Source organism: Vespula vulgaris, chromosome 7 (genome assembly GCF_905475345.1).
Source record: "Vespula vulgaris chromosome 7, iyVesVulg1.1, whole genome shotgun sequence".
Taxonomy (NCBI): domain Eukaryota; kingdom Metazoa; phylum Arthropoda; class Insecta; order Hymenoptera; family Vespidae; genus Vespula; species Vespula vulgaris.
The window spans coordinates 1002289-1029568 of record NC_066592.1 but is presented as its reverse complement, the minus strand read 5'-3'; the positions used below and the strand labels follow the sequence as shown (position 1 = coordinate 1029568).

Genomic DNA, 27280 nt, shown 5'->3' with positions numbered 1-27280 from the left:
AAAGAAAAAGAGACGAGTTATGCTTTTTCCCCGAACTTCAAAACTTGAAAATCATAATCATGTTAATAATTCAATCAATCGTTTTAAATTTCTTTTTTTCCCTTGTCTTTTATTTTCTCTATCTCTCTTTCGAAAAAGGTAAAGCTTTCCCGTGTTAAAAAAAGGAATCCGTAGAAAAAGGAAAAGTTCATTTTTCGATAACATCAATTACGATCATCCATAACGAACATCACGTTACATCAACGAACATTGATATTATTTTATCGAAGATCAATGGCCATAGATGAGAACCGCGTGACGTGACGTTTCTTTTTATAAAATTTTCATCGTTGTTACATACGCGTAACATTCTTCTCGTCGTGTAATCAAGAATAGAGATACGATTTTGAATATGATAGCTTTTGATTCAAAGTGAAGAATAAAATTGATATACACATATACATTCGTACCTGTATGTATAAACACACGTATGTAGGATATGACAAGACCCAATTAGTATTCATTAGAATCGTTAGTATCGATCGATCGAGCCTCTCGTTAATGAGACTTTTGTCTCGTTCTCTCTGATGAATTTTGATCAGCGACTCGAGCAAGCTTTTAGTTCGCTCTCTCGATCCCATCGAGAAACGAAGTTATCAAATTCCATTTCGTATCGTAATCATATCCAATCGTCGAAACAACGAACGTAGCAAAACGAAATGACCAAAAATCGAAACATTGTTAAACGTATTTCGAAGAACGTGATTAGTCGATATGTATATCCCGTGAAACAATAAAATCAGACAATACGCGAATAAGCTTTCGATCATATTCATTTGGTTTAATGTTCGTGGATAATGATGTAGTTAATTAAATACGAGAACGTAAAACGTCGAATGGACGATGGAGGATCGATGTACGATTTCCTAGAATCGTCATTGCGTGTGAACGCAACACAACGACGATAAAGAAGAAAAAAAAAAGAAACAAGTAGAAGAAAATAGTACGATGGAGTGGGTAAGCGATAGCGTGACGATCGCAAAAAAAAAGAATGTATATGTGTATTGTACGTAGGCTCGGAGGTAGAGAGAAAGAGAGAGAGAGAGAGGGCTGGGAGGAAAAGAGGGAGAGAAAAATCGAGGGAGGTTAAAGTCACGCGGACAGAAAACTACAACGACCAAGCCCGGTTTGTTGAGGGGGTGGAAATAGGGGATACCTCTGTCGTTTTACTCTTTCCTTCCTCGTTTCTCTCTCTCTCTCTTTCTCTTTCTGCTTTTCTCTTTCTATCGGCGTCATTTGGGCGAGCACTCCGATCAAAAATTCCAGACTCGTAACAGGTTTTATGGATGATAAAAAGCGAGCAGCAGCAAGCAAATAAAGTCACGCGAGTGTTTGATTACTGCGCCGGCTGTTTCTTGTATCCCTGCTGATGAAAAGTGGTGAAAGTAAAGAGAAAGAGAGAGAGAGAGAGCGAGAGAGAAGATAGTTAGAGTACAATATCTATGTCTGTTACTTGAAACGTTAAGTAATCGAGAAAACGAATATCTTTTTTTATGGTTAATAAATCGTAAGGCACAAAAATATAAAGTTAGTTAACAAAGAATAATAGTTTTCATCGTTACGACTACAAAGTGAAAGTTAGTTGGAATGGCTCGGAGAACACGCGATCGAGATATCTACTATACTAACGAAGCCATAATCTCGTAGTATTTTAAAAAATGTATCAGACTCGAAGATCTTTTTTCGAATACTGCTAATAACGGGCAATCGCGTTTGAATTTATCTTCTATTTCAGCGATAACCACGACGCTCATTAGGATGATCGTGAGTCAAGCTTTTTTACGATTTCTCGAAGCAAGCACGAGTCTTCTTTTCTTTTCTTTGGTTTCTTTTTCTTAAATACTACTTTTCCGTGTACGGTGCTGTTATTATCGTCATCGATCGTCATCGAAAGAGCGTGCTCTGCAAGCTAGTAGAAAAAAATAAAAAGAGAGAGAGAGAGAGAGAGAGAGAGAGAGAGAGAGAATATAAAATAGAGTAGGTAGAGAGTCGTAATGCGGAGGGCACGCAACGACACGTGCACACGTAATGAAGACTTACGGCGAGTCGGGGCCACTCGACGCGGCTCATTTACATCGTCATGACGCGCAAATAACTCGCCTCTCATTTGCTACTCGATTTCAAATTTCATGACTCGTGAATGGGGTAAAAGCGGAAGAACCCACGTCGCTCCTATAGGGGATTGGGTTGGCAAAATGAAGCGAAGCGTCCCTGAAATCGGTTTGCTCGCACACCTGAAAACTGTTGATAACGATGAGAAATTGGAGTGTACGAACGGCGCGTATTAAAAAAAGTGTCGCTGACATTAATATCTCGAGAGTCCACTTTAAGAATCGTTTTTCGTTTTTATGGAATCGTATTTTATGGAATCGCGATTTAAAATTATCATACGTAAATTATTTATTATTCGTCGTTCATTTATTAATTTTAAATGACTAAAACTGAGACAATTTCATTGAAATTTTAATGAAAAGTTCAACGTTGTTTCTAATACTCTTAATAAACAACGAGATATGATCTTTCTCCTCCGTTCTCTTCGTCGCTCCTTCGACTCTTAGAGAACAGAGAGAGAGAGAGAGAGAGAGAGAGAGAGAGAGAGAGAGACAAACAAAGTTTTCTCTACAAAACAAAGAGAAGTTCGTAACTTGAGATACTCGAGAGTTTAACGGGATAAAGAGCATGGAATTTCGAGGATTATCTCGTGCGTGAAAAGGTGCGAGCAACTTAAATTGGTTATCTAGATTTAATGTATTATAAACAGCTAAAGAACACGAAGAATTTATCGAAACATAATACGGTTGAAATTGTTCGTACGATAGCATCGATAATCCTCGTCTGAAATTAGAAGTGATTGGAACGTTAAATTAGAATCAAAGAAAAAACAAAAAAAAGAAAAAAAACAAAAAAAGGAAAAAGGAAAAAAAAACAAAAGGAAGAAAGAAGAACAGAATCAAAATTGATCAGTCTCGATAACGTTGGCTTCGATCGGAAAGACCTTGATACAAGCGTAAATGATTTCTGTTCTGTGAACAAACAAAATGGAAGGACGAATACAAAAAGGAAAGACAATAACCAGGGGAAATAATATAACTAAATGCGTGATACACGTAAGGACGACGTTTAATTTTCGAGGGCGGCGTTGGATGCACCACTGGGAATTAATATAGATGGATATGAGTTATCTGGGATGCGAGTGTAAGAGTGAACGGGGAAGGAGAGAGAGAGAAATAGAGAGAGATAGAAAGATAGAGAGAGAGAGAGAGTGCGAGCGAGCGAGAGCGTGGCACATGCCGTTGACGTGTATGACTCTCGTGATGGGGATGATCACGGACTCCTGACAGGACATTCGGCTGGTTGGTAGGACGATAGATATCAAGCCGTTTTAACGTAACTGTCGAGTGGACGCTTTCGCTTCTCTGAAACTGACACTGATGGCTTATCTCGTTCTCTCTCTCTATCTCTCTTTCTCTTTCCTTCCTTCTCTCTCTCTCTCTTGTGCGCGCGCTAGTCGATCCGTCGGTGATACACTAGAGACCGTCGATATCGTCCGACGGAGTCCTCGAGGAAGATGATAGAGCGAGAGCGAGAGAGAGACGAGCAGATTAATTTGGCTTTGATCAAAGAGTTCCGTCCCAGCTTGCTTCGTTGAGATCGAGAGACGAGCTCGGATCTACGCGGTTACGTTGGATCGACGTTGAGTACCGAAGAGTACGACTATCTATCTCTTACTAATTGCGTTTGTGTGTACCCAGAATACTTTGCTTTTATACGTCTGCTGACTTTGATTTTCGTTTACTGTCGTCCATGTGTACGACGTAAGATAGATTAAAATCAGATCGTTAAAGAGATCGATTACTTACGTGCGTAGATATTCACATGTATATGTATATATATATATGTTGGAAGACGCAACATCGTTTGAAACTAGTTAATAATGATATATAAATTAATAAAACGTTTCAATTATTTCCGAAAGATAGAGCGATGTTTCACGAATCAATGACCGTAATGTACTGTCGTGTGGAAGACGAATTTATTTTCTTTTCGCTTGTGTTTACTTTCGAGTACGACCTTCGAGCTTTATTATCTACGATCTATGTGTTACGATCGAAGGTTACAAGCGTTGTATTTTATTTTAACAACAAAGGAATAACATTAACACGTATATTTACGTATTCTCGCTTCAATTCGAACAATCAAAATTATTACGCTTTATCTATACGTTAGACGATGTTTGTTAAGTTTAGTATTTTTTTTTTTTTCTATAATTATGAATTCGAAAGGGTAAAGAGAACGTCTCGCGGAAGCTTCGATCATCCCGAGTACACGACGACAGAGCAATAATGTCGCGGTTAATCTGTGGTACCTTCGTCGTACGTAAAGCAAATCAAATTCAATCGACAAAGCATGCATGCACCAATTAGCGTTTCGATAGGAATCCTTGCTTTGATCAACGGTACTGACCACTGGACTAATCTCGCTCCTAACCACCGAGTACATTTACAGATTATTATTAGACTTGGTCGCGTACTACCATCTTCGAGGTTACCATTATTGATTCCGATCGAAATTTGGACGAATGGATAAAGAAAAACGAAACAAAAAAAAAGGAGATGATCGAACGACACCATTCGAAGTAAACTTACTAATTTTTCAAAGAACATCCAAGGGTATGTAATCACCGTCTGTAACTCACCGTCTGAAACAAAGGAAAGGAAAAGAAGGTTAATTACGACTAAACCCAAGAATGAATTTAATTAAGTCGTTAATTCGCGTGAAATGTTGGCTTTAATAATCATCCGTTGTGGTACAAAAGGCTTTCAACGGGGCTCCATCTCGAGTATGCAGAATCTTGTTCGTTATACCTTATTCGAGGGTGAACTTCAACTTTGCGTGCTACGTACTATAGGAATATAGTAGAGATATAAGTAATGGATGCTGGCACGTCGAGTACCTTTTATTATGATGAATGACGACGGGCTTTTCCAAGAAAGTAAATAACGCTGTTGAGGGATGAAACTTGACCGTGCAAATACACCGCCCAAATGAGATAGATATGTTTTCAGAAAGGACACTCCTCTTATCGATTAATCTATCTATCATCGCGTATAGATATTCGAAGGGATATCAATAATTTCAGTTTTCCCGGTTTTCATATTTATCGATCTTGTTGAAGAATAGATTCGGATAGGATCAAACGATCGAGTTGAATTTCTCATAGTCCCGAGTCAGGGAGAGTGTATTCGAGGCGACAAAAGCGTTTGCTATTGTCTTGTTACGTAATCGAGAAGATCTTGACGGCGTGCGAGGATAAAGGTAGACGGGCGAGCGTCGGTGCGGATAAAGGGAGCAGAAAGGGTCAGAAAGGCTAGTCCATTGGCGGAAGGGTAGAAGAAGGTTCGTTGATGCGCCCTAATAGAGAACGGTAGAGAAAGAGAGAGAGAGAGAGAGAGAAAGGTGATCTTCCCTTTCCAAGGCCGAGATACTCGTCCAAGCACAGGCTCTCTAATCTACAGGAGAACCCTTTCAGGTTTTAGGGGTGGAAGAGCGCAAACATTTCCCCTTCTCGTCGTTTTCTACCACCACCCTTCACCTTTCACCCTTTCCTCCTTCTCTTCGTATTTTCTACCGTCCTCGTCCGAGATGCTTTCCGCTCGATCTCGCGCGAAACGAAAGTTCTGTCTTGTTTTCCGAAATTAAACCGCGACATTGAAAGCAAAATCCGGGAACTTTAACAACGCGACGAAATGAACGAGTAGACAGGGAGAGAGAGAGAGAGAGAGAGAGAAGGAGAGAGGTGAAAGAAGTTTAGATCGTTCAAAGGGTATGGAGTCTACATCGAAAAGGATCATCTTTCTTTCGTGTCTCGTAATTAGTCTTTCGATGCTTTCGTCTTTTCTTTATCTTTTCTTTATCTTTTTTCATCCAATCAGATTTTAAAGAAGATGATCAAAAGAATTTCTCCAACATATTTTTAAGATGATTCGTCATCTCTAACGATAAAAAAATATATATATAATATATATATATATATATATATATATATATATATATATATAATATATAAATATCACCAAACAAAAATATGTAGAAAATTTTAACGAAATATTCCTGGAATAAAAAGTTCTTACAATTCTTTTCGTTTAACGTAAAAGTCAACTATAAGAAGAGAGAAAGAGAGATCTACGAGCTTGCAAGTTTCTTCCGCCGATGTAGCGCGAGAGTTGTAAAGCTCGATTTAACGAATCTCTTGTCTTTCTATTCTTCTTTTTCTCTTTCTTATCAGAGAATATCAGCAGAAAAGAAGTGAAAAAGGTAAACGGAAAGACGGAAAACAAGTAAGAATAAGATTCTCTCTCTTTCTCGTTTCACAATTTTTCGAGTAAGCAAGCAAGCAAGCAAGCTAGTAAGCGGACTGAAACAGAGGAGTGTAGTAGGAAGAAGAAATAGTAAACTGACGCGACAAGGGTTCTCTTTCGTTTTGAACACTCTTATCGTTATTACGTCGTTTGACGACCACAATGCCACGAAGAGTATTGGCTGCGGTAGCTGAAAGAACGCACGTGTTGAAAGAAAGAAAGAAAGAGAGTAAGATAAAATAAAAAGAGAAAGAGATCGTGAACGAGAAAAGGAGAAACAAAAATCGTGAGAAAGAGAGAGGCTAAGTGTATTCAAACGCTTCAATGTGGAATATAACTGAAGGAAGAAAAAGCGAGTGTGTATGTGTTTGCGCGTGGGTGTGCGTGTACGTGTACGTGAGTGTAAGCAAGTTAGCGAGAGAGAAAGAGAACGAATCCTTTTCGCAGTTTATTCTTCCTGAAGCAGGATAAGGGGTGGTAGAAAAGGGATCGAGACTGGCAAGTACCAACGTCAATGGGTACTACGAGAATGAGAGTGAGAGAGAGGGTGAAGTCTCGTCATTATTTTCTAGCAAAGGCCAGGCATAAAAGCAACGATGAATAATTATCACGAGTGCTTAAAAGTAAGACAAACAACTAACCGCGCTCGACTTCACGTCCAAGTGGTGTATTTAACAAACAAACAAGCAAATAAACGAACGTGAAAGCCCTACTACGTTCGGCTCGTTTCGCTTGGTTGGTCAGGCTAAAAATGCCGGCGAATATCCTAGTCCAACCAAATCTCGTGGGACGTTTGCGTTCGAAATATTTACATTTTTTTCTACTTGGGATTTTCGATTTATCGTAGGATCGATATGTTCATTTCGACATGTTCGGAGTTTTATAATTTCTTTTTTAACTGACCTAATTTATGATTATAGATTTCACGAATTTTTCTTTTTAATTCACATCTATCTATCTATCTATTTATCTATTTATCTATCTTTATATATATATATATATATATATAAAAAGAAAATTTGCTTTTATCCCAACTACTCGTACGTTCTTGTCGTCCGTCCGTTGTCGCCCTTTTAAATCGAAGGTAAAAGCTGGAAAATCGAGAATTTATCCGGAAGATCGGGATCGAAGAGAGAAAGGGGAAAAATTTGTGGGGAAAGGGACAAGAGAGAGAGAGAGAGAAAGAGGGAAGTGAGTGGAAAGTAGAAAAGGGACGGTTCGTGCACACGCCGAACGGCGTATATACGGACATACGAGAATGGCTTAAGAGTCGTAAAATTTTACGATGCACCTACATCGACCCTCCATTAGCGATGCCTTCTCGATTCTCACCTTGGCCTGGTAACGTACGCGAGCCTTTTTCAACGCCGCGTTTACCACGACCGAAATGCCGAAGGGTTGGAGAAGAAAAAGAGAAAGAGACGCATATAAACGTATAAAGTAACGAAAATAAAGAAAGAGAGAGAGAGAGAGAGAGAGAGAGAGAGAGAGAGAGGACGACGGAAGGGCTGATATTATGGAGTTAGACCTTTACGCTATTAAATGTAAGGGTATACTGTGCTTCTACATTAAGGAATAAAATAAGCAAAACTTGGAAAGAAATAGAGTGAAAGAGAGAGAGAGAGAGAGAGAGAGAGAAAATGTAAAAGAAAACTTAACGGTTAAAAGGAGAAGAAACGAGGAAACGAATAAATGTAGTTACGTATAGAAAAAGTTAGGCGGAGATAGAACGACATGCAAATAGTATGTAGAGGGTTTGAAACATCAGAAAAAGAATAAGAGAGAAGAAATATAAGGTACCGAGCATAGAGATAGAGAAGGAAGACAGACTGACGAACGAGATAGAAGACAGGGTGAAAGAGGGAGAGAGAGAGAGAGAGAGAGAGAGAGAGAGAGACGAAAAGAGAATGGAGACTGAGTTGGTAGAGAGTTGATGGAGGAACTGGTAAGAAGCTGGAGATGGAAACGGGCTGGTAGATGCTAAGGGCACGACCCGATCTCCGAGTGGTAGTTCCCCTTTGACATCATTTAGATAAAATACGGAGGCTCTTCCCGGCCTACGATTACCCTCACCACTTCTCCCCTTTCTCTCTCCGTTCCCCCCTCGTCCTTCATCAAGCAAACTCCTCTTCTTTCGTTTCTCCTCGAAAATATGATGTCTTGTGAACTTTAACAAGAATGGATATTTTTGATCTTTCGAATTGAAAAGCGCGTTTTCATATAGATCTTTGCTCTTTTTTTTCGTTCACCGATCGTTTTATAATGAAAGATACAGAGACATTAAAGAGCTATCTTATTCATAATCAACTGGGACATCGTTTCTTTGTTTTTGTTTGAGAGCTGTATATATATATATAAACCACGTCGATTGAAAATAAAAGTAAAAGAATGGAACAATTCATTTTTTATTCTGCAATATTTTATAAAAGAGTGAATGAACGAGAATATCTTTATCTCTTTTATTATTTTTTTCTTCGAGCATCCAAATAAATCGGTCGACGAGCAGTTTCTATAACGAGACTATATCTGCTATGCTTTCAGAAAAGATCACGTCGGTAATATATCAGACTGGTGTATATTCGAATAAGTGGCACGGTTCGAGATTACCGGTGGAAAAGGATAAGATAGGAGGGTTGGGAGGGAGAAAGAGAGGGATTCGTAGGAAGAAGGAAAGTTAGCGACACGTCCAAACTTATCTCCCCTCTGTTTAATTTAACGTTGCTTCGAGTTAGCCGTTAACGCGTTCGCAACGAAACTCGAGCGTTCACTCTACCACCCCCAACCTCTTTCTTCTCTTTTCCTTTTGTTACCCTCTCCACTCCTCCACCTCCATCTCCATCTCTACCTCCACCTCCTCCTCCACCTCCTTCACCTCCTTTTCCTCCTTCTTTAACTCCGTTTCCCTGTATGTGTATATCTATATATTCTCTTTTCCTTATTCTCTCACGATTCGTCGTCCACTCGGACTTTTTCTTCTATTTGAGTTCGTCGACCCATTTTTCTTCTTTTTCTCTTCACTTCCGATTCGTCCTTCTACTTTATTGGTACTCTTCTTTTCTTCCATTCCAACTCATCCGTTTTCTAAAACCTTTTCTTCCTTATTTCGTTTAGCCGTTTATCTCCTTTTCTCTTCTTTTTCATCATCTCCGAGTTTCTCGTTATCTTTTATTCCCTTTTTCTTTGGTAAAATCGTACTTTACGAACGGCGATACAGTAGTCGTGTTCGTACAACTTCGTAATACCTAACAACGATACTCTCTCATTCGTTTCGTTATATCGTTACTACGAGACCGTTTCGCACCATTTACCGTCTAATTTGTAGCTCGCCAAGTTGGCGCAACCGAAAACTTCGAATAAAGGTGGAAAATGGCACCGGGAAATTACGATACGACCAATGCCGGTGGACATTAAGGAAAGATCCGAAATCCTGATTTAACGTGACTTGATTAAACGATTACGCTGATCAAGTAAAGCTTTCTTCTTTATCTCGATGAAACTAAAAAACGGAAAAAGACAGATAATGCGACCAATGTAATATTACAACGTGATTTATATTCAAAACGATTATTATAAATTTTATAATACAAAAAATAAATTTATCGGTTCATTCGCCTAGAAATCTAACAACGATTCGTTAATTTATGCAGAAGAACGAGAGATAGATAAATGGATAAACAGAAAGAGAAAGAGGGAGAGAGAGAGAGAGAGAGAGAGAGAGAGAGAGAGATAGATGGAGAAAGAGAGTACGATCACCAGTTAGGCTCGTTCGAAATGATCGCTTAATTTCCGCGTATTTGAGCGCGAATAATCCGTTTAGGGAAGGCATTCGTTATTGCGAACGTACGAACTCGTTTACGGGATCCTTCAGGATGCTGAAGTGGAGCTAATCGCATACCCTCTCCTTCTCTCCTTCTCTCTCTCTCTCTCTCTCTCTCTCTCTTTCTCTCTATTTCACATACGTACATAGATGCATGTATACAAGAAGAGTACACGTATACAAAATTCTCAACGAGCTGCGGCATCCAAACGAATCGACCGAGCAAAGCGGAGTAAAGGTAGACACACTCGTCGAGTTGGTCCAGACTGGATGCTGTACGGTATTGTAAATCGTTGCTGTTTCGATGTACTGCTCTGTTGTTTTCTCTCTCTCTCTCTCTCTCTCTCTTTGTCTCTCTCTATCTGTACCTCTCTTTCTCTCTCTTTTTTATCGAGCTTTTCCGGTTTACACGCTCATAAAATGGTTGGTAGAGGTGCTTTCGACGTGGTGTGGTCGTTCGAGTGGAATCACTTGTACAAGAAAGAGCCATGCCGAAATCAATCGACGTTGGAGAACAGTGTATTCTCTCTTCTTCTCTCTCCCTCTTTCTCTCTATCTTGTTCACATGATTTGGTCAAAATTTTTCAGAGATACTGTACACTTCGAAAATTATCAAAGATCTTGCGAATACAAAAATAGAAAGAAGAGGGATACGCTTTAAATGGCGAGATACTATCGAATGAAAGAAACGTTTCATTATTGAGAAACGACCTCATAAACGTTCGTCTGCAGGACTCCAATTCGTAATAAGACTCACACTATCACACTTGGAGTTTCCATCCTATCGCGAGTAAAGTTTCTCTCGTTCGAGGAAACGAAAAGTCAGCGGCAGATCTTGCGAGGGTTGTGAAAGAAGAAAAGCGAAGAGGTAAAAAGTAGAGTGAGATAGAGAAAGACAGAGATAGAAGATGGAGAGAGAGAGAGAGAGAGAGAGAGAGAGAGAGTGAGAGAGAGAGTAGGTCGATGAGGGGGAGTAAAGAAGAGGGGAGGGGATGGAAGTACCCAGGGATCTTAAGAAAACTCGCAATATTTACTCAGCGGAAATCAGGCACGACGTAAAAATACAAATCGCCCTAATCATTATTTACTTTACTTTACCCGGAGCGTCGCGTTCCCCTTCTCCTTCTCTCCTTCTCTGCTTCTCTCTCTCTCTCTCTCTCTCTCTCTCTCTCTCTCTCACTTTTTCTCCATTCCCTTTCTGAAAGGACTGGAACCCTTCAGATTGGAAGTCGACGAGAGTAGAGAACTTTTCGACCTTTTAGTGCGAGCTCTAAACGTCGATTTGCAATAAAACGCAGAGTTCGAATAAAAAAAAAAGGAAAGAAAAAAATGAAGAAAGAAAAATGAGAAGATAGAAAGAAAGACAGAAAGAAAGGAAGGAAGGAAGTAAAAAAAAGGAGAAAGAAAAAGGGAAAAGGGAGAAGCGGAGAAAAGTCTGATTAAAGACCGAGATTCCTGCGTCGATTCTGGCTGGTAGGCAAGTGCTAATTTCATTAAGGTACCCTGTTTCTAGCCTCTCGTCTCTCTTTCCCTTTCCATTCTATCTTCGATTCGATGATTCGATGAAGTAGTCTTAATCAATTATCGTACTCCCGTAATACCGAGCTCCGGAGTTGAAAACGAGTGGAAAATTCTGGGCTGACTTTGACTATCTTTGGGATTCGAACTAAATCGTACGCGAAAATCAAACCCTTTCTATATCCCTGATGAGATAAGATCAAATCGAGCGTGTTTTTTAAGGGTCTACTTTTTTTTCTCTTTTCTATCTATCATACGAAGAATTTCGAGAAAAGATAAGAGGGTGTATATACGCGTGTGTGTGTTTGTGTGTGTGTGTGAGGAAGAGAGAGAGAGAGGAAGAGAGGGAGAGAGAAGGGACCAAGAATAAAATTTGGACCCGCCTGTCCCGGTAAGAAAAAAGCTAGTCCAGAAAACGCCCCGAATTTCCTCTTTCAATTTCGCAGGCACTATTCAATTTCCCGGGCCCGCGGCTAAAGGATGGTGAACCGTTCGGATATTTTTTTCTTTTTTTGGCTTTGCTCGTTCGCTCGCTCTCTTTCTCTTTCTCTCACTCTTTTTCTCGTTCACTATCGCAGAAGACCATTCTTCCTCCTTCCCTTGGTGATTGCTGGCTCGCAATCCCAGCCTCGACTTCTTTCTTTCTTTCTCCGAGTTTGACTCGGAAAGAGGAGAAATGGTCCTGCCACGAGTAACGCAGTTAGGCGAACGCGTGGCCAATGAGCCATTTTGTCTCCGACCCCTCAGGACTTATTTTTCATTCTTTCCTCGAAATGTTCGCTTTCTCTCACACTCAAGACGATACAATCCGACTTTCTTTGTCTCTAATAGAAACGAGCGTGAGAAAGAGAGAGAGAGAGAGAGAGAGAGAGAGAGAGAGAGAGAGCCGATTTTCTTTCTCTTTTTTCTTGATTATCTCAGATTAAGCCGAATCCTGAGACAGGCAACTGAGATAAACTTAGAATAAAAAAAAGAAAAAATGAAAGCAGAAAAGAAAACTCATTGAGATATATATCTTACCTAAGCCTAATTGAATCTTTCTTTCTTTTTATCACCAAAATTGTCGTTTTTTTGTTTCCTTCGAGGTAAGCATTTTTTTTTGTATCCGTTTAAATTTAATTACAGTTTGAGAATTAAGTTCTCGTCAATTAAGAAGACATTTTCGTTCGTTAAGATAAACCGAAGAATCGACTCCATTCTCTTTTCCTTTACGACGTGGTATTTGACGTGGTGCACCATCGTGGATAGTAGAAACGAATCGTAAAATCGTTTACGGTAGCATCACCACCCGTTCTCCATCGATCGATCGAGCGTGTCGAACGTACCTACTTACATTAGTTCTGTCCATTTTTCTTCCACTTACGAGAGACCGTTTCTACATCGTTTTCGATGGATCGAGATACGTTGAGAGGCAGTAGAATTTATATGGGATCGTCCTTCCTCTCAACCGGATATTGTGTTTCACGATTGGAGAAACTAGTCTTCTACATTAACGTTATAATTAAAGGATTTCTTCGAAGAAAAGGAACGAGAACGAACTGATGCTTCGTTACCTCTTAAATCTTTCTTCCTTCTTTTTTTTTTCACGACTACGTTCCCTTTGAAAAAGTATAACGACGTCGAAAGAAAATGATAAGTGAAGTAAAAAGAAAGAAGGAAGACGTATCGGTGAAAGAAACAATACTAACGGACGAAGCCGATTAAACTTATATAGAAATTCGAAACAGAACGGAAAATTCTAAAGAGTTTCTGAGAAGTCGGAAAAGTGTGTGTGTGTGAGAGAGACAGACAGAGAGAGAGAGAGAGAGAGAGAGAGAGAGAGAGAGAGAGAGAGAGAGAGAGAGAGACAGAGAGAGATTTGAACTGGTCGAGAGAAACTGCATCTATCGAGAATGGGATTATACCGGAGTTCTGATTACGTAGTCTCCAAGTCCTCCTGGTCCGTTCGTTCTTGATCTAAACTTAATTAGCTTGCCGACTGCAGATAATTATCTCCAACATTCGAGAGTACCAGTCTCTTCTCTTCGTCCTCGAATTCTCTGTCTCTCTTAAAATATCTGGACGTCTATACTACCGAATCGTATACAAACATATAACATTATATGTTATCTATTTCGCTACCGTGATTGATTTCCCGTTACGAATCCCGAAGAGAGATGATTGATGGCGTGGTTATCCGCAACGTTAAATGTATCAAAAGAGACATAGAGAATCAGAGACAGAACCGATCTATCTCGACGATCTCATGTTATGAGTAAAACTGGATGTTGGGAATGAACGATGTTAAATTAACTTTTCGAAATATATTGTTACAAGAAAACACGTTTTTCCGTCTCCTTTTTTTTTTTTTAATTTTTTTTTTGGTTTTCAGATAAAGGAAAATTTATCGGGAATAAATTTTTCGAACGAGAACTTGCTTTCTTTCTTGTCCTTTCTTTTTCTTTTTTCTTTTTCTTCTTTTTTACTTCTACCATCGAACGACAATTAACAAGCTTTCTTTTCTTTTCTCTTCATAAATTCGCCGATAAAAAGTTTCGGTGATAGTCTCGCGTGTTCATCTCTCGCGAACGTACGTTCGCCGTATTTCATGAGAATGAGAGGATAATTAGTTGGAATAACGGAAGATAAAGCGGCGGCCATTACGTAAGCGATGCAATAAATGTAAATCAGGTGGTCGAGGAAGCGGTAATAATTCGCACTCCAGTCCATTCCCTCTTCCTCCTCCTCCTCCTCCTCCTCCTCGCCCTCCTCCACCTCCTTCTCCTCCTACTTCTCTCCCTCTCACTCTTCGTGCTTCCAAAAACACCGACGCGTCATCCGGCTCTATTATCGTCCAGCGATCCTACATACATACAAGTGGAGGCTCCTCTCTCTTTCCCTACGTAGGGTCGGCCCTTCCGAAGTGGCTGCGATTAAACGCGTCGAGACGGCCGTAAAAAGCGACTTCCTTTCTTCCTTCCGTTTGTTTGCTTCCTTTTCTGATTTACCGTCGGCATGCGGACGCTCTCGAGCGTACTTGCCCGCACTAGAAATCTTATTTGTTTGGAAGGAAAAAAGTGTTGTAGGTACCTTTTTCCTAGACCGGTCGCGTTGGTAAACGCGGCTTGTTTTTCTGGTCAACCATAATTGAGTTTGGCCTGCCAAGTTAAACAAACGTAAGTTTTTTTTCTCTTTTCTCTTCTTTTCTTCATATACATACACACACACACACACACACACACACACATATATATATATATATATATACATATATGTATAAAGCAACACGAATAAAATATTTGTTTTCTTCACATACGCGCACACACAGATATATATATATATGTGTGTGTGTGTGTGTGTGTGTGTGTATGTGTGTGTATATATACATATGCGTATAAAATACGAGCAACACGAATAAAATATTTGTTTTATTGCATTTCGATTGTTCTATTAGTTTCGAAAAACAAATTAAATATACAATATATTTTTCAACGCGAGAAATATTGAATAAACAGGGTTTATGAGGTACGCTTCGATGGCGTTAATGAAACACCGACCGCGGAAATTTCTAAAATGAGAGAATATCTGTAAGTCTTGAAGCGAACTCGGAGATTTCAATTTTGAGGCTTAATGAAACCACGCGGAATCGATTTGCGTCGAGCGGATGAGCGGGACTACACAGGAGCAAATGTTTGAGTCGTCGTTCTGTTTCATCTGGAGGAGAGTAGCAAAAGATAGATAGAGAAAGAGGATGAGGACGAAGTAGAAATTCACGGTTGGAAACGGATGACACGCGGCAGGAGGTAAACTCGTCCTGCCAGAACAGAAACGAGCTATGCTACGCAATCATAACGATCAAAATCATAACTTCCTCCGACCTCCTGCTACCTCTTTCCCTCTCTCTCTCTCTCTCTCTCTCTTTCTCTCTATTTCTCTATCCGTAACCATGCTTTTACAATCACGCTGTTTGTTATATTATTTGTAATCAACCGCAATATTTGGGATCTCTGAAATGACAAAAACTCGGCAACATTTGTTCCTGAATTTCCATACAGGAACTAATAAATGTTCTGCGAAATTAACGTACTACTAGAAAGCGATTAACGTACGAGTGGTTTAATCAACGCAATCTATTGCATCTCTTTCTGATTCTTAATTAACAAAACGTATGATATTTTCTACGAGGTTCTTTATGATTCACGCTCGAAATACACAAGTTTTTGTATTTCACCGAGAAAACCAATAAACACTGGTAATCGAGCTATTTCACGTTCCGAATATACATACCTAACACCAGATTACATTTTGATGGATGACGAAAAAATTTGTTCGACGATTGCGGAATGAATGATATAAAATTATGAATAACGACCAATCAATGTGAGCTTTTTTCGAAACGCATTAATGCAAACGCGTGTTCGTAAACTCTCCTTTTTTCTTTTTTTTGGTAAAGAATAAAAATGCATACGAGATGACACGTGAAACACATACGTTCTCATTATTACTTTAACGTAGCGCAAAATAGCATATTACGAACAAAGCGATAAAAATTGTATACTTACGGGAGATTTGAAATTTCGTTCCCTTTTACAGAAAGTAACGAGACAAACGGTTCAAATACAATGCCACTTGGCAAACTAACGAAGCAAGTAATGCACGGTATATAGTTGACTGATAATATACATACCTAATATCATCCACTGAATTTCAAAGGAATTCACGAGACGACGATAGCTATTACGAAAATGGTTTCTACGATGTAAAAATACGTGTAGGTTTGCACGTAACACTGGACTTTCTTCGACTCCACTCGAAAGAAACAAGGATCGTCTGCATTGCGTCGGGGCAATGTCGTTCTTAAAAAGGATAACTACTTGGTGGTTAACATTTGTTTCTTTTATCGTTCTGTGCATTATGAGGGAAGGAAGAATGACGAGAAATAAGCGAATGAAAGAGAAAGAGAAAAAAGAAAAGCAAATGGAAGGAAGAGCAAGGATAGAAAAACTCTGTTTCTTTCATTCGGTCTTTTTTTTTCATCGTTTCTCCTTTTCTCTCTCTCTCTCTCTCTGTCTCTCCCACTTTCTTTCTCTTTCTCCTCTCTTTTTCAGAAGGTCCTCCTCTGTGCCAAGACCCGGGCCACCAGCAACGGTGGGTGCTTTACATTGAAGCACAATGCAATGGGCGTCGTTATGGCCGAGCGGAGCCATAAAGACTGCCGTCTCACTCGACGCACAAAGCACGCTATTTTGCCACCCTTACCTACTTCCAGAAACTTATTCATCGTTCTACCTACTTCGTCTTCCATTTCTTTTTCCTTTTTATGCATTACAACTTTCTGTGTCCTCTCCCTTTCGATGACGATCTTTTATTTCTATGGTATATTCAAATTCGTTACGATCCTTTCTAGATATCTACTATTTCTTATTTTCCTAAAGAAAATTTCATCCTAATTATTTTTCGATCCAACCACCTCATTAAAAATCTAACAAAGGTTCTTATAATCGAGTAGTAAAGATCAATCACCTATCACGACGATCGGACAATACTCATGGATTACGGATACGTGTGGTCATCGAACATGTCTGAATCGTATGGAAAAGGACGTTTTCCGTTTTCCGAGGGGGAGGATAAAACGGTGGCTCTCGTCGAGTGGCCATCGAAAAGGACGACAAATCATTCCGTTAGCAAGCGGGAAACCATTAATCGCATTCCCCTACTCCTTTGCCGTTGGCGTAAAAGCGTCGACGACAACGGGCCGAGGAAAACGAGGAGGAAGAGAGGATCGAGGGGGTAGCTGATAGTGGAATGAAGAGGGTGGTAACGGTGGATGGTCGATGGCTTGGCGATCGACGCCGTATAAACTCTCTGGCTGGCTGCTTTTATGGGCCTAATATAAAGGAACGACCTCGGTCAACTATCTGCCAACAGCTAGACAACGTTTTATGAACTCCCTGTCGCGATAACATAACATAATCTCTTCTTCTTCTTCTTCTTCCTCTTCTTCGTCCTCTTCTTCGTCTTTCCTATACCCTTCATCCTTTCCCTTCTCCCTTTTCCTCTCCTCCTTGCCTTGTATCTTTTCATACCAAGGAGACAACCATCGTCCTCGCGGCTAAGATGCTTTTCCACCTTCTTCATTCTTTTCCCTTCTATTTCTTTCTATCTTTTTATTCGATTTCTCGATGGTTATTTCGTTTTCTTCTTCTCCTCCTCCTTCTCTCTCTCTCTTTCTCTCTTTCTCTCTCACTTTCCATGATATTTTCTATCTACTTCGTCGTATATCGAATGGCGTATCTACTAGAAAATGGAATAAAGCTTGGACCGAGTCCTCCCGCCTTTTGAGAAAACGAACGTCAACAAGACAGTTATACGGAGTTCGTATTAGTGAAACTAGTATAGAGTCGTGTGCTCTACGATCGATCGAGCTAACATCGATCATCATTTTACGAACGAGCCGAAACTCTCATATAAATTTCCCTTCTTTCTAATCTTTAGATTTCAACAAGACTGATTATAATTTATCGCACTATTCTCCTATTTCATACATCATAGCCGCGCGTTCCCATTTTTAACTTTCACCTTAGTGACCTCCTTTTCTTTTCGCGAACGAGCTATTGCAAAATTGAAGAACTACTCTTTTTGAGACGAACATGTGAACGTGTCAACGTTACGGACAAAAGAAATTTTCCTCTTGTTTCTTTCCTTTCCTTTCTTTCTTTCATTCTCTCTTTCTCTCTCTCTCTCTCTCTCTCTCTCTCTCTCTCTCTCTCTATCTTTCTTTCTTTCATTCTTCTTCGTAGGTAGGCAGTCGAGACTGCTCTCTGTGAAAATAAGCAGATTTGAAAAAATTCTACAATAACATTTCCGAATCCACGCGAGTGGGATATATTCTCCGTCCTTGTTTTATTTTTTCCTTCCATACATATATACACATGCGCATTCGTACACACATACACCCGCGCACGCGAATATGCTCAACGAGCCATTGTTTGCTCATTAGTCGAAAAGGATGCGATTTTTTCTCTCTCTCTCTCTCTCTCTTTCTCTTTCTAGCCTTCTCTTTCTCTTTCTTCCACGGCACGGTTAATTCATGAAGCTCACAAAAATTACGGCAAGATACGCAACGCTCACGCTTGGATTACTTAAAACCAGTAGCCTTCTTTCTTTCTCTCTCTCTCTCTCTCTCTCTCTCTACATATCTATCTATTTATCTTCTTTCTTTCTCATTCTTTCTCTATATCTCTATTTCCCACGGTTGAGACTAGAAATTTATTCCAAAGCGCAAGCTCATGTTAAACGCGTCCGCACGATATACCTACACGCTTTGCAAGATTAAAGCGTGCCATAATTCCGTTACGGATATGCATCGGAATATGTGCGTCGTGGTGAATGCGAATCAACGCCAGCATCCCATCTTCTCCTTCCATTCTCTCTCTCTCTCTCTGCATCTCTGTCTGTCTATCTGTATATCTATCTATTTATCTATCTCTCCATCTATCTGTGTTTGACCATTTACCAAGCAAACCGTGTCGTCAAACGGCAACGTACGGAAATCAGAAACGCTTTTCCTTTCTCAAAGCTCAGAGAAACGTAATCGCATAATATGAGATTCTGTTATATGTGTATGTATGTTTGTGTGCGTATGTGTATGTTCCAAAGTGTTCACAAAAATCACATCCATCCTAGTCTGTCTTTTGTATTTGATCGGTAAACATTTTATCGGCAAAGTTTGGAATTACGTTAGTCAGACGATTCCTTTAATGAGTGTACAAATACTATGGGAAGATATAAAAAAGGACAAAATTTCCAATATTTTCTTTCTTTGAGAAAAACGAAGAAATTTCAGAAGCAGACAAATTCAGATACATTTGCGATACCACGGAAAATATATTATTATTTATTTTTCTATTACACTCGTATTACGAATTCGAATAACTTTGAAGAATATTTCAAATAAATAAATCACGTCGTATAGAAATTAATTGAATCGACTAATCAATTTTCCATATCTACTTCTCTCTCTCTCTCTCTTCATCTCTCTAGAATACCCTTATCTTTCGCTTTCACGAAACGATTGTTTTGTGGGCTCCTTTGAAATAGCACGTGGTCTTTAAAATAGAATTTCTCGCGTTCTGTCGGCACCGATATATTAGCCGTGCACAGTACAGGTGCGGCGAATTCCAATCAATCCCCCTTTATAAAGGAGATTGTACGTACGTATACGTCGGGGAAAGAGAGAGAGAGAGAGATAGATAGATAGATAGATAGATAAAGAGAGAGAGAGAGAGAGAGAGAGAGAGGTGCCACCCACAGACGGCATAAACTCGCGGGAACTACGTTATTCAGTGAATTTCCATGTAAACCGGTTAGACTCTGAGAGTGTCTCATAAGCTCCGCCGTTGAAGCTCTTCGAATTTCAAGTGTAAATCGTTGCAGAAACATTCGGCTTCCGAGATATGGTAGTGCCTTCGTCGACTAGAAATACTCTTCCCTTTTGTTGTTGACGAGTAAATATGTTTCCAAATCTTTTGGAATTATCAATAAGGAAAATGAATTTTTATCTTTCATGTCTTTTTAATATATCACGAACTTATTATGAAAAATTATAAAGGAGTGGAATTTGTAATTGGAAAGAAAAAAAAAAAAAGAAAAGAAGGAAAGGAAAAGAAAGAGAAGAAAAAATATAAGAGAAGAAGGAAGAGAAGTATGGAAGCGTAGGAGTACCGAAAAGAAAAAAGAAAGGAAAAAAAGGAAAGAGAAAAAGGTAAGAAAACGCGAGACGTTGGAAAATCGGCTGGGGGTATGCTAGAAGCTGCAGTCTTGTTGCGAAGTGCATTGAGAGTGAGAGTGAGAGAGAAGGGGGTAGTAGGTAGAGAGAGAGAGAGTGCGAATGTGAGAATATATACTGGTTGATGTGCATATGTGCGTGCACGGATGTATGCAAGCAACCAACCGCCGCCAGCCAGCCAGCCAGCAGCCAGCCAGCCAGCCAGCCAGCCAGCAAGCAAGCAAGCAAGCAAGCAAGCAGCCGGAGCTTTTTCAGCGTTGCGGATGCAGCCACCCCACTAGACAGAAGAGCGTCTAGTGTCAAGTGGCAACGGAGAGAGACTCCTCATCGTCTAGCCTAGACGAGAAAAAGAGAGAGAGAGAGAGACAACAAACGAGAGAAAGAGGGAGAAAAAGAGAGAGAGGTGGTTACTGATTGTCGAGCCTCATGGTAGGGTGACTTAAGTAAGAGAGAGAGAGAGATAGAGAGAAAGAGAGAGAGAGAGAGACACGGATAAAATGTAAGAGGAAAAGAGGGAAAAGGATAGAACGGTGCCTTGTCGCATGCAGAATCGAGGCTCGATAATCGTGATAAAACTGCGCCATTACAGCATCGCCTAGAACGTCGTCGGCACTCGAATCTCTTCTCGGTGTTTTAATTTCTTTTTTATTTTCTTTTCCTTTTTCTTCTTTTCTTTTCGCCTTTTCGAAGAGAGAAGAGGTTTTTTAAAACCACGAAAGAGCTCGACCGATCTTGTCGTCGACGCCATCGTCGGTTCGCCTCGTCGTGTCCTGGACAATTTGGCTAAGATTCTTTTTTCTTTCTTCTCTTTCTTTCTTCCTTCCTTTCTTTTCCTTTTCTTTTCACCTTCTTCCCTTATAACGTTTCCTTTTTTTTATACTTTCACGCTAACTCGTTTTACGATAATGTCGGTAGCGTAGGCGAAAAGCGATTTTTCGCGCTTTTAAAAGCTCGCTTTTAATAAAGGAGAAGGCTGTCCGGTGAATCGACGATGTGGCAAGCTTCGATGAACAGGGATCGATCAGGTTGAACGAAAGCTTCTGGGAGATAATGCGAGGGTGTAAAAGAATCGTTGGGTAGGAGGGTGGAAAGTTTAAAAATAGATCGTCGACAATAATAATAGGCGTAGTATTATGTCGTCGTCCCGTGGAAGGTAATTTCCTTTTTCAGAAAAAATTGAACGATATCGCAGAAAAAATTGTCACATAACGTGTAAGGCGAAAGATGAGATCAGACAGATTTTTTAAGTAAAAAAGAAAGACAAAGACAGAAAGAAATAAAAGCAAAACGAAATGAAATACGTGTTCTTTAAAAAATCAACTTTTTGTAAGAAAACGTACATGCTCGTGAGAGTTCGAACTCTTACTCAATGATATTTCCTCGGCATGACTGACGTTTTGTAAATATCGAGAGATCTCTAAGGGAAAAGAACAAGATAGAAAAAATGAGAGAAAGTTGGATATACGGAGGAGAACGTAAAAGCGTCTACCCATTAATAGTATGCATTTATTCGGAGCGTTGGAATTAGAGCAGGAATTGCGGCCTCCCGAAGTAGAAGTGGGTTGCCGACGCTTGAAAATCGCTGGGCAAGACGCTTTTGAATTATTCAATCTCCTATCGATGGAAAAGCATCCACCACAGTCGCTTTTCGCACATCCTCCCCTGAACAATTCCTATCTAACCCCCTCTTTCCCTTCCACCCTCCACCCCTCGCCATTCTCCTCTTCCGCAGTCGTTCCTTTTCTCTATCTTTTCTGGCTTTCTTTTTCTTCTTACCATCAATCCATCCTCGTCTCACACTTTCCAGTGAAAACGACGAACCTAATACGAGTCTAGCTGGGTGCTCTCTTTATGCTCGATCTATTCTTTCCTTCGTCTCGAGTCGAACCAACGGCGAGATTACTCTCGGAGATTATTTACGCTTCTGTGATTTCACCAAAATTGAATAATCACGAATATCGGTCAGACACCCTTACGACGATATTAATTCAAAGTTTAAAACACTTCAGTTTGTTAAATAATTCAATGAAGCATTGGTCGATGAAGGTACATCGATCTTATGAAAAATTATTGAGATTTTACAACGTTAATGTAGCTAATAAATGATACGATCGGAAAGGAAATAAATGAAAATTTAACGGAGCAGACTACTTTGTCTCATGACTTTCTAAAGCAACGATGGGAAAGACAGAGAGATAGAAAGACTAGACTAGACTATAATTTGTTCGTGAACGTACTCCGAAAGCTTTCGAAATTTTAATAAATATCTGAGTAACCATCAAACGTCGAGGTATTTTCAAATTTTATGTATAACGTTTCGTTTATTAAATGAGATGGACACGTTCAACGAAGCGCAAATTTTTAGACGAACAGAGAACGAGAGACGGATCGTTTTTAGTGGTAGAAAAGGGGTAGAGAGAGAAAGATAGATAGATAGATAGATAGAGAGGGAGAGAGAGAGAGAGAGAGTGTTGCATCCGTGCGGTCGGATGCTGGTCAGATTCAATTACCTCGTAGTTTAATAATTCCCCGCGAGTCGAGTCACGTAGAGAGCCGAGACAACGGTTCGCCCACGAGCCGTCAAAGTTTCAAACTTGTTTTTGAACTGACCCGTGGCTCCTGGCGCATGAGAAGCTTTCGTAAGCACCGAGCTTGCAAAGAACGAGACGCTTCGCGACTACGTCCCTCGATACTCGTAAAAGAACTCTCGTTTCTTTCATTATTAATGAGAATTAAGTATCTCCTAGGTCGTCATAAATATTTTCTCCTTGTGTACGCTATTATTATTATTATTATTATTATTATTATTATTATTACTATTATTATTATTATAATTGCTATTGTTATTATTATATTATGATAGTTAGTACTTTCTATATAAAATACTCGACTATTTATTTACGAATTATCTTCCTAACGAGAGTATGACTAATTAGTTTATACGATTATGCATCGTCGAACTTTCAAAGAGTAAGAAAACTAGTTCATGAAGCTTCGTCTTTATAAATTGGTTCAACTAACCGTATGCTAATGCTAGTCTATTTATCTAAATTTATAAAATGAAAGAGAAAGAGAAAGAGAGAGAGTGAGAAAGAGAAAGAGAAAGAGAGAGAGTGAGAAAGAGAAAGAGAAAGAGAAAGCGAAAGAGAGAGAGAGAGAGAGAGAGAGAGAGAGAGAGAGAGAGAGAGAGAGAGAGAGAGAGACAAGGATCTCACAAAGCTCGACTCGGGCTTCTTAGAACGTAAAGCCATCGCTTAAAGGACGACAATCCCGCGGGATCTGCGTATTAATCTTCCAGCCCCTGGTGCTTAATAATTAACGTAGCACGAACTTCCTTCTCCACTCGTGGCTTCTCCGTACTATCTTCTCCTTCTCCATCTTGCGTTAATAAGCGGACACATTACCGAACATGGATAAGAAGTTATCGGATAACTTGATAAATTCGTCAAGGCATACGAGGACAGAGAGGAAAGGGTTTATCGCTTGAATAATCCTTCGATGGGCGGAAGACCGAGTGCGATCTCGCGGATTAATGGATTATGGGGAGAAGTAGTAGATGGTTCGAGTAGTAGAGTTGCAAAATTAATAAACGTCTCTCGGTCGATTCGTTTGAAAATAGATATATATATATATTATAAAGAGAGAGAAAGAATCACGTTGCTCGACTTGATCAGATTTCTGCTTAAATTAATATGTATGTCGATGATAGATTTTCTTTTGTAAATAATTAATCTTCTCTTTTCCAGAATAAATTCTGTCTTTATAAATATGTACGATTCGTCAAAAAAAATTAGGTCATAGATCAGACTGAAACGGATAACTCGAAGCCTTATTTTCCGGCTTGCTGTAGTAATCGTTAAACAAATCTTCGAACACCTTTGAATTTTATTGAACGGAGATGCTCTCTTCTAGATATATAATAAAATAAATTTGAAAGTTAAGTTTGCTATGTTATAGATAATCGGATCTAACTATTTGTTGGTTGGGGATAAAAATAAAAAATTAAAACTGAAACGTTTGACGTTATCCGAGTAACGTTTTTCCAGCATGGTAATGAAGTTGTCCGTTTTTACGGTTTCTCTTCCTTCTCCTCCTCCTCCTCCTTCTCCTTCATATCTTGGCAACGTAAGAACGAACGAAGGGCGGAGGGTGGCTCGATGGTATGCGTGATGCAGAGGGAATATCAACGAGTCCCATCTATGCGTGAAAAATGATGGCAATATATCAGGAGCTACTGTGTCATTAATCATCGCGTGTAGTCGCGGCCAGTGGTAAAAGTAACAGAGCATCGTCGCGAGCATCGTCCGAAGTGAAATCCTTCGGGCGTAACCGCCTCGGGAAAAATCATCCCTCGCTTTCCTACTTCTCTTACTGCCAAACGAAAAACCACCCCTAAGATATGACTTGGAAATGAAAGCTCCAAATCCTATGGGAAGTAATCACGAGAAATTCATGTCTTATCGTTTTCGAAACGTTTAATCGACTGTTAAAGATAAAGATAGTCAGTTTATTTATTATCAAACAACAAATTAAAATAGTTATTACGTTTCTCTAAATGGGTATACATGTAATTGGAAATGAAAATGAATGTAAACACTCGATAAAATAATTGAAAAATATGTACTAATTTTCTTAAAAGCAGACTGTTCTAATTTGTTCTAATTTGACTTTTTCTTTTTAAGATAAACAGGGAAAAAGAGAGAAAAAGAGATAGAAAAAGAGAAAGAGAGAGAGAGGAAGAAAATTCTCGAGAATATGAGCGAAGCTTAAGCGACGACAGAGAGAAGGGAGCGTCACTTAAAAATCGTGATCTGCAAATTCTGTATCCTACGTCCTTCTCTTTTTATCTGTCTCATTCTCTCTCTCTCTCTCTCTCTCTCTCTCCTCTTCGCGCCCGACTATGCGATATCTTCCTTCCGAGAGTGTCACCATTTGTCGAGATTACCGCTAATACCCCGTTCCTTCCCTCTTTTCCATTTTACCAGCGTGAAAATCTAAGAAGAATTTCGATGATACGTACGGAAAGGTGCGACGCAATAAAATAGCACGCGAGTGCGTACAATCCTGCCGATCATCGTCGTTATATCAATCATTTTGCAAATACTTAATGACTTTATGGCAGATTTTTTTCAAGTCGATTAATAAAAAATTTTGCAAAAAAAAATACAGAGCAAAAAGAAAGGAAGAAATAGAGAAAATTAGAAAAAATAATTAATATACTTTAGTCGATCGGTAAATAAATTATTTTAAAAAATAAGAAGAGAGAGAGAGAGAGAGATATTAAGAGCCTCAGGATCGAGCACCTTCGACGTGCTCTTGACGAATACTCTTGATAACGATCTAGTGAGGTGAAAGAGGGTGGTAAATAAGGGGTATCCGAACATGCTCGGTGTGGCAGAGTTTATCAGATGACGGTCATGTAAACCGATTCTCGAGATAAAAAGCTCGGCGTCTACCAGACCGGCGTCGTCGTTTGTGCTATGCTATATACATGATATACATACATATATACATAGATATATGTACGAATACGTATTACATCGACGCACGATGCAAATACAAGGTTATGTGACTTCTCGTACAAAGACGAATTGACGAATCCACGCAGATGCATATACACGTATATCGGTAAAGAACAATGCAGGTGCAAGAGACTACACACGTAAAAGTACGTCGTCTCTCGTAACACGAAGCGAATGATGATGATTCATGCGGCACGCGAGCGATTTCACGTCGTGTTTCTCTCGTATTCTTTTACCCCTACGTAACCGGTAGAGAGAGACCGACCCTCCCTGCGTGTCCGTATAGGAGTAGCTATATACGTTTGTGTATACGTAGGTAAAACGAGGGGTAAATGGGGAATAATATGCCGTCATTTGGTCTACGTGCAACAGGGAGCCAACTTGGTGGCCCAATCGATACGTACAGTGGCTTGTGAAAGTATTCTATTATGTTTCTTAACTGGTTCTATCGTAAAAATGAAAGATCGAAAGATTTCTTTCGTCGAGGTTTACAAGTTCCATATAATCAGAACTTTCGATGAATGCTCAACAATTTCTTATAAAATTGCTAATCCTTTCCAAGGTTTTAAAAATCACGAATTAATCCAAACGTAAATGAAGATAAATTCGACGTTATTGAAAATATTCTAAAGGAAGTGTAATTAAATTTCTATCAATCGACATATCTTCGATAATTCCCAATCGAAATAATGATGAAATACTTTCAGGTACAACTGTACGCGTGGCGTGCTGGTTGCCTTCTCTCCGAAGAAAAGCGTCGTTCCGTCTTCGTCGCACCATCGTCGCTCGCTCTTTTCCCTGCCACGAAAAGGGTAAAGCCTACGATTCGCGCGTCGGCATCACAGTTATTATTTTATTTATATCTGTATCAACGCTGTCACGCCATATCGCTTCGGGAAAACATGTCAGAGATCGTAATGGTTTCGTTTTATTCGTGACTCGACGGTTTTAGCACGGAATTCGTTCTACGCCTCTCCTTGATCGAAACGCAAAAGTTTTTCTCTATGGTACATTCTCTGTGTCCTGTGTCTTGTACGTGTGTTACGTACACCGAGAACCACTAAATTACTTCCTTCGAAACGATTACATCTAATAAGAAAAAATTTGATAAGCTCGATTCGAGAGCAAGAACTTTGAAAACTTTTGTATTTTATCCGATCTCTCGAATCTCACGTTAGATCTCACATGTGTTATCTCCGATTGGCTGACGAATAAAGAGATAAAAGATGAGGAATCATTTTAGTCGACGTGACGAGCT

General features: G+C 39.6%; 1 protein-coding gene across 4 annotated transcripts in view; it reads right to left on the bottom strand.

The window, feature by feature from the left end:
• The window catches only part of LOC127065129 (semaphorin-2A-like), a 334076-nt gene that overhangs the window by 213246 nt on the left and 93550 nt on the right, over positions 1-27280 (bottom strand). Inside the window, exon 2 of one of the 4 annotated variants that reach the window (XM_050997065.1) lies at positions 4686-4738. The exons of the other annotated variants lie outside the window; for them this stretch is intronic. Coding sequence (XP_050853022.1) covers positions 4686-4703 — 18 coding nt within the window. The 5' untranslated portion in view covers positions 4704-4738. The remainder of the gene's footprint in view (positions 1-4685; positions 4739-27280) is intronic. 4 annotated transcript variants of the gene reach the window in all.